Genomic DNA, 8,263 nt, shown 5'->3' with positions numbered 1-8,263 from the left:
ACCGTCCAACTTCATGGTAGCGCACATTAGTTGATACTGAATCCCACGTTTTTGGCAAGAAAATGCGCAAACAAATTGATAGGCTGCCCCGCACATCCAGGACTATAAAGCTTGGCAAATTCCTCAACAGATGGTGTGGCCAGATAAGCTTGTAGCTGCTAAGCTATGCTGAACTTCTCAACTCAACATCTTTAAACGTTTTAGGGGAAGATAGCATAGAAACAACTGGTCTTGTACAGGTCTCTTCTGATCAAGCGGCAGTTCACGAAAACGTTTTAGCACGAGATATCTTCAAGGAGTTCAACGCCTCCCTGCATGATCAAATTATGACATTAGTACGTTATGTAAGTGTGTTGAAGACTTGAGGTAGCAATTGATGAATATGCTCTTTGGGATTCAATCGTGAGATAAAAACAGTTATACTCCATCTGAACACAAATATGAGTCGCCAAGAACATTGACAGTCTGCAAGGTGAAATTTGGACCAGCAATTTATCCAAAAATATATTGTTTTAGATAGAGTTGCATATTATGAAAGAGATTTTTTATGGTACATCGTACTTACCTTTCATGATAAAATATAGTAGTATCAATCTTATGTTGTAAATCCATCTGCATTTTTAACTATTCATGGTCAAAGTTAAAAATACTTAACTTTGGACAGGCCTAATACGACTATATTTGTGATCGGATGGAGTATGAAACAAGTTCGTGCGCTGACCCGAATTTTATGCACAATATACTAACTGTATGCATGCTTCAGAATGACACTATGTGATCTATCATGGAATGGAGTAATGGAATCCAGAGTGAGGTTTGAAACCACACCAATACTTCCAACACATACAAAGAAAGAGATAGGGATAAGTATGGTACCGTAATGCGTTCTCAATCTCAACATTCATTGGGTCCAACTTTAGACCATCAGAAAATGCATCACATGCCTTTTCATAATTCTGAAGACAGATGGATTGCAATGTCATCGGGGGAAAAAAGGATTCGCCACAGCAAAAAGAGTAGCTATAAATTGTGAAGTTTTATCTCACCTTCAATAACATTTGGGCAGCCCCTTGCCTGTAACAGGCCTTTGGCCAATCAGGCCGCATCGCCCTGCAAAATTCGGCTGACTCTAAGGCCATGTCTCCTTCACCCATCTTAATCCAGCAAAGGCTGGTATTTGAATGCAAGGTTGCATCTCTAGGATCATGCTTGGTTGCCTACAATAACAAACCACACTAGCAACTGTCACATTGCTAAAGCTGCCACTCACATACAGGATTGAACTTTTTACTGACGTCTGTACAGTGTACACAAGAAGTTGTTGGGAAGTTTTATCACTAGAATTCAGTAGTAATTAAATTGGAAGTGGGCTATCAGAGACTGCAAATTCCATTCATGTTATTGCTTTTTCCCCTGTATATGAAGTTCTGATCTCTTTTCTAATCCGGTCCAATAGAAATATAAGTGATAGATAATACTTTGCTGACGATTTATAACAGAATAGATGTCCTCATCTGGGTAGTGATAATGCTCGATGTAGGCTTGTTACACAATATGAAGACATGTTTGGTGGGGCTCTGGCTCTATTATCAAAAGAGGCAGGCCAAGGCACCAAGCTAACACGGTGCAGGGAGCAAGAAGATATGGCTAGAGAAGAAACCAGATACGATAATATCTCACTTTCATTCATATTTATTAGGTTGGATTAGTCGCAGAGAATGTGGAACTCTGCCATGTTTTTCGTCCCAAGAGTGTGTGAAGAATCTCATCCCGGCCCTGTCAAAACCTTTTGCAAGTAGTGCACCCGGCTCCTTGATCCCGTTCGTCGACCCCATCAGCCCAGGAACTGGGTGACTCTGGGTTGGATTAAATTCTGTTGCTGGGTTTGGCCATCATATATATTAAGGGATTAAATCTAATCTGGTATTAAGCAATAACAGTTGCCAAGGTCCTGGACCATGCCCGACCACTCACGGCTAATACCTTTGCATCAATACCAAGAGTGTAACACTTCCCTTTACAGCCTATGCACAGATTCAAATTATTGAATAAAAAAATGTGTATGTACCACAGAAATGAAATTTTTACAAATACTATTATTTAGATTCATACAAGAGATTCAAAATTCTGTAAAACACTGAACTAGTTAATAAACCACAAGATAGATTAGTAGAATTTAATTTGCTGTCACTGCTTAATTTTTAGTTGGGTAAAAGAGGATAATACAACCCATACCATGGTGTACAAATTTATTGCACAAACGTAATCTTTTCTCTTGTACGCCTTGCTTCCTTCAGACTTCAGATAAGCTGGCCCTATTTTGTATAATGGGTCATCCTGAAACATTCACACTCAGAAGAGAGTAATAAGCAAACTGAGATCACCCATTTGAACTAAGACCGCCCACAAGAAAATTATCAGCAATGCTGCTTGGTGCATATGTCAATTCAATATTTCCAGATTAGTCATTATACATAAAAGTACGTGGGAAAGGAAAACAGAAGAATCCTTCAATTTATAGCAAGAAAAACATTCAACTTCACATCCCATAATGTGATCAACACCAATGATAGATTTGGTTCCAGAGAGAGAAATAAATAAATGACTTGGAAGTGTAAATGGGATGAAACCCTTTCAAACAGGTAAGGAGTAAACTTGAAGATTAAATGAAATAAGTGCAACTTTTTAAAAGAGAAAACTTATGGTAATTGACTTCATCCACTCAATCTTATGGATCTGTTATAATGGCAGTGCTTAAGCATGCTTAGGCGCTAGGGGACGCGCGACAACCAAACACGCCCGCAATGGCATATTGCACTGACAGGCAAATGGGACATATTGCAATGGGCAGTTGCTTATAGTTATTCATTTACGTGCCCTAAATTAGTCAACATGTACATATAATACCCCCAAATAAAACCGATAGTCAAACGACTAGGCTGCTAGGCAAAGGCCAACTGACTCGGCGCTATGCCTAACACTATTTTGAAATTTGTGATATCCCAGTCATCCAATTGGGTTTGTAACAAACATGTGTTTTAGCTTTCATATACTTGCTTCAAGTTAGCGGATGCATTGAAGATTCTAAAGAACAAAAAAGAATACTCTACTAAACTATCAAGACATGATGATAATCTTTGATATGCCAAAGATCCTCGAATTCATACCTCGACCTTTGGCAATGATTTGGCATAAGCAAGTATCCCATCAACACTCCAATCACGCACATATGGAATACGAGATGTTACTGGAAAAAGGATCTCAACATCTTTCCGTCTATTGTGATGTGCAGCAATCTCTATTGGCAGTTTACCTCCCTGTAAATAATAAACCGAAGACACATTTTATTTGAGGGAAACAGAAACTAATAGAAGTGCAAACATGTATAGTATGACCACTACAAAATTATGCCTCAATAAATCTAGTCGTTATACATCATAGTTGAAATAGATGAGAACCACCCCTTAATATTTTCTGCCACAAGCAGTCAATCACACAAAACATCTAAAGAAAATTGAACATTTCAAAGAACTTTTTGTCTGAAACATTGACACCTCGAATGCCTATATACAGTGACGAAATAGGGCAAGCTCACATTTCACTGCACTAAATAAAGAAGAATAAAGATAGTAGTATAGTAAGCTTCATAACCGCTTCCTACCAAAACAGAATGACAAATAATTCTTACAAAAGTTGCGACGGTGAACAAATAGAAAATGACACATATTGCAACGGGGGCGGAGAAGGGGTGGACCTGCTCCAGCTGCCAGATGGAGAGCGGTGGTTCCATATTTACCACGCTTTTCTGGATCAGCACCATGATCAAGGAGATACCTCACAGTATCCACATTCCGACAATGAAGTGCGCAATCAAGAGGTGTAACACCTATTGAAATTACCTTCTGGCTGGATACTGTGGAACCTTGTTGACACTTTTTGTTATTTGGTTAATAAGATGGCCGTATGCATCGTTCTGATGCAAAGGCCGGGGAGATCCCCTTTTAGAAAAAAAAAGAAAAAAAAACCTATTGAAATTACCAGAATATATAAGAGGTTTAAGGAATCATATGTTCTGTCCAAATAAAGAAAAATCCGTCCTACGATTATTCATTTCTGCAATGGAACATGAATCTATCTATCTCCTACTATACATCCGAAAGATTTGCATAAGAATCCACATTTGGATCCTCGCTGGATGTCCATGCTGCAAGCGCCGCGGCCAGACAGAGCCAGCAGCCAGGGCTCCTCTATTTGATACCAAATTAGCAGTTGCAGGTGTTTGAACTTAGGATTAATTAGGATTGCAAGTGGGTAAATGGGTTTTTGTCATTTCCCGCAAAATAAAGAGAACAAACTGGCACTGTGATTTATGCAACCAAAATAAAGCGTCCAGGCAGTCTGTTTCATCCTAACGATTGTGCTGCTGGTGAACCACCAAGCTCAGTTTCTACAGACATCGTTCCGGGGGATCTCAAACATAAAAGGGGCCTGGGTTTATTTTACACAAAACAGATCACCTTCGTCGTCTGCGTCATTGACCCTCACGTGAAGCTCCTCGACTAGGTACACGACCACCGGCATCATCCCGTGGCGGGCGGCGACGTGCAGCGCCCCGCGGCGGCGGTCCCTGACGGCCTCCACCGCTTCCTTGACGCGGCCCTTCCCACCGTCCAGCTCCCTCGCGATGCCTGAGGGGATATATTTTCGCCAAAATCAGACTCGAACACAAAAAATGCGCAACCAAGCAGAAAACTACGGAGAAGGGCATGCGCATCCAAGCGTGCGTACTCTTGAAGAGGCGGAGATCGCCGTTGACCGCCGCATGGAAGAGCCGCCGCTGCGGGTCTGCAGAGGGAGGAGAGGCGTCGGGGTTAGGGGTCTGAGGTGCCGAGGGCTAGGGCCTCGGGGGCGCTTACCGGAGATGAGGGGCGGCGCCATGGCTGGTGTGTGGAGGTTGGTAGGGTTTTGAAGCGGAGGAGTGAGTGAGAGAGGCAGCGAGAACGGGAGCGCAGCGGTTTTCGACGCAAGTGGGAAATGGGGAAGGTCGCCGGTCAGGTGGCGTGCCGATCGAAGGGGTGAGGGAAATAAATGGTAAGTTGCGTGCGCCCTTTCGGCTAAAAGTTGAGCCAAAGCCAAACACGACTAAATTTTTTTAAAATACTACTCTCTTCGTCCTAAAAAATACTTGTCAGAAAATAAATAAAAATGGACGCATCTACACTAAAATACGTCTAGATACATCTATTTCTCTGACAAGTATTTTCGGATGAAAAAAGTACTTAACAAAATACATATTCAGCAAAATACCGGATGACATGGCAGCTGACACATTATTCTCAACCTTCTCATTGCGAAACTCTTTGAAGGCCCTCTCTCTACGGTTGCCGTCTCGGTTGATTTCTCTTGTCTCTCTTGAGCATTGTATAAAGTGGGCTAGGTGGTGTCGACACTTTCGGCAACACCCTGGTGTCGGACTACAGGGAGACTTTTTCGCCAATTATCATGCCTACTACTCCCTTTGTCCGAAAAAGCTTATTCCTCAAATGAATGTATGTAGCACAAAGAGACAAGTTTTTTCGAACCGAGGGAGTATAATTTGCGCGATGCTCACCCTCAGCGCCTTGCATGGCTGGCAGTTAACCAGCTTGATGTGAAGAACCGATTTCTTCATGCACACACGATGAGGAGGTGTTCTGCTTTCAACCTGTCGGCTTCGTCAAACATGACCATATATGTCACCTGACGAAGTCCCTCTATGGCCTCAAGTAAGCGCTTTTTTTTTGCTTCATCACCTTCCTACGGACCGTTGGTTTCACCGCCGCATGCTCCAGCGACTCATTGTTTGTCTTCACGCATGGGGCCACCGCCGCGTACCTGTTGTTGTATGTGGACTATATTTTCCTTGCTGCATCCAATGCATCACTAATGCAGCACATCATCCTCAAGCTCATTGAAGATTTTGTGATGAAGGGCCTCACCCGCTTCACTTCTTCCTCGGCATCTGCATCAATCGCTTACGTATCGGCCTCTACCTCTCGTAGTAGGAGTGTGTTGATGACATCCTTGAGCGCACTACCATGGACAATTGCAAATCGGCTACCATGCTAGTTGACACAAATGCCAAACTGCCCCCATGTTGATGGTCCTTACGTTGCTGATCCTAGCTCCTCTCGGTGTCTCGCCGGTGTCTAATATGTTTCAAATGTATCTATATTTTTTTTATTGTCATATGCAATGTTTATATCATTTTTCATTGTTTGGCACCATTATTTACTATTTTTCTGAACTACCTATTAACTTAATGTTTAGTGTCAGTTGTTGTTTTTCACATGTTTTTTGACTTTCAGGAAAATCAACTTTATGGAGCTCAAAAAAATTCGAGAAATTATTTTGAGTCGGGAAGCTTCCGGAGGACACCTGCCCTGGACAGGGGGTGGCCCACAGCCTCCACACGCCTCCACCACACGGTCAAGGGGCACGTGGTGGGGCTGCGTGGGCCTCCTGGTAATCTGATCCACTGCCTCTCAATGCATGTATTTATCATTTATCTGGAAAATCTAAATACCGAGGAGTCTTTCTATTTCTGCCCCACACTTCTCTGTTTCGTGGTGATCCAATCTGGAGGGCTTTTCTGACACTCTATCGAAGGGGAAAATCATCACGCTGGCCATCTCCATCAACTTGAAGGCCGTCATGATCGCCCCTGAGTAGTTTCCTTTGGACTATGGATCCATATTTCTCAATACAAAGATCACACGAGTTGTCCTACATGATTATGATCCATCTGATGTAACCTGTTTGTGTGTATAGTGTGATACGATGAATTGTCACTTTATGATCAGATTTATTCATGAATCTTTTTGAAATCTATTTAGTTTCTTTGCTGGATAATTCTAATTCATATGTTCTCCCTGGTCTATCTTCTCTCTTTTGCCAAGTTTGAGGGGTGATCTCTAAGACGGAGTCGATTGTTCGGTTCAATCTTACAAATAATCTATCGCACTGATAGAAAATGAAAAAGACTTGTATTGTGTTGTTACCACTTGCGTAGATGCCCTTTGATCATAAGTGAAAGACAATATATCATCTACTTCATATCATCGTACTTATTGCGATACTCATTTTTTACTTAATATTTTAAGATGCATGTTGGATCAATCTTGGGTCGAATATTAACTATAGACCCAGTTGGATAACAGTCTATGGAAGTTTTGAGGTGATGCTCATATGTTGATTATGCCATGGATAGTCATAGTTAAGAGCTGCAATTTGATCGATGCACGACTGTAAATTATTCATCGCACCATGCTTTCTTTTGAAGAGAAAACACTAGTGAACCTATGGATCTCGGTCCATTTTCTTCTTATATTCTTTCAACCTCGATCAAACAATCTTTTAAATTCCTTTCTATTACTGCTGTTGCAATCAAATTTCCCATACACATGTGCTTTTAATCCTCATAAGTAACTATGCTAGTGAAATTGACAACCTCGCTAGTTTTGTTGGGGGTCAAGGTACTTTTGTATCTATATGTGCAAGTGTTGATTGTTGTATGTGTTTCCAAATTCCTGTCGGTTCAATAAACCTTAAAATCACCTACTTTAAGGGAAAATTTCTACTTGCTATAAACTCTTGCACTTGGGGGCGCAACAACTTTCTATTTTAGAAGAAACAGTGCCCTATAGTACTTGATGACCAACAGGCCCTAGGTCGCCTATGCCATGCAACATATCTTCCGCCACATGCATGGTCTTGGTGAGTGTCATCTGACACTCCTCAAACACGCGCTCCACTACGTCCGCGGCATAGGCGACCTTGATACGTCTCAAACGTATCTATAATTTTTGATTGTTTAATGATATTATATTATCACTTTTATATACTTTTAGTATTATTTTATATTTTTTATACTAACTTATTAACTTAATGCTCAGTGTCGGTTCCTGTTTTTTGCTTGTTTTTTGTTTCACAGACAAACCATATCTATGAAGGTCCAAATACGATGCTAATTTTTGATGATTTTTTCTGGAGTATGAAGGACCCTATAAGCTTCAAGAGACCATGAGAGGACCCACCAGCCAGCCACAAGGGTAGGTGGCGCGGCCAAGGGGTGGCTGAACCACCTGGGCTTGTGGGCCCCTGAGCCTTCGTTTGACCTAATTCCTCCGCCTATAAATTCCATAATTTCCAAAACCTTCAGAGAAACAGACAAGAAAATTTTATCACCGCCGCAAGCCTCTATTCCGAAGTGATATCGTCTAGA

The 8,263-nt window shown here is 41.6% G+C and overlaps 1 protein-coding gene across 1 annotated transcript; it reads right to left on the bottom strand.

Moving 5' to 3' along the window:
• Window positions 1–262: 262 nt before the first annotated feature.
• Window positions 263–4,938, bottom strand: LOC123084092 (uncharacterized). The gene is made up of 9 exons (XM_044505874.1): window positions 4,917–4,938; window positions 4,789–4,845; window positions 4,546–4,688; window positions 4,152–4,247; window positions 3,168–3,317; window positions 2,236–2,337; window positions 1,047–1,217; window positions 877–956; window positions 263–311 (listed from the first exon to the last, which is right to left on the bottom strand). The coding sequence occupies exons 1-9, from the start codon at window positions 4,936–4,938 to the stop codon at window positions 263–265; spliced, it is 870 nt and encodes a 289-aa protein (XP_044361809.1).
• Between the last annotated feature and the right edge of the window lie 3,325 nt (window positions 4,939–8,263).

This window comes from Triticum aestivum, chromosome 4A, assembly GCF_018294505.1.
Source record: "Triticum aestivum cultivar Chinese Spring chromosome 4A, IWGSC CS RefSeq v2.1, whole genome shotgun sequence".
In the NCBI taxonomy this organism is placed as follows: Eukaryota; Viridiplantae; Streptophyta; class Magnoliopsida; order Poales; family Poaceae; genus Triticum; species Triticum aestivum.
The sequence above is the reverse complement of the archived record's forward strand: the minus strand, read 5'-3'. Positions and strand labels throughout refer to the sequence as shown.

What these genes read in the sequence shown, in the direction of transcription:
- LOC123084092 (XM_044505874.1), bottom strand. Translation starts at nt 4,938, where the DNA reads ATGGCGCCGCCCCTCATCTCCG. An exon ending in GGCGCCGCCCCTCATCTCCG is followed by an intron (nt 4,846 to 4,916) that starts GTAAGCGCCCCC and finishes CTCCCTCTGCAG; the next exon opens with ACCCGCAGCGGCGGCTCTTC. An exon ending in CAATAAATTTGTACACCATG is followed by an intron (nt 1,218 to 2,235) that starts GTATGGGTTGTA and finishes TTGTTATTGTAG; the next exon opens with GCAACCAAGCATGATCCTAG.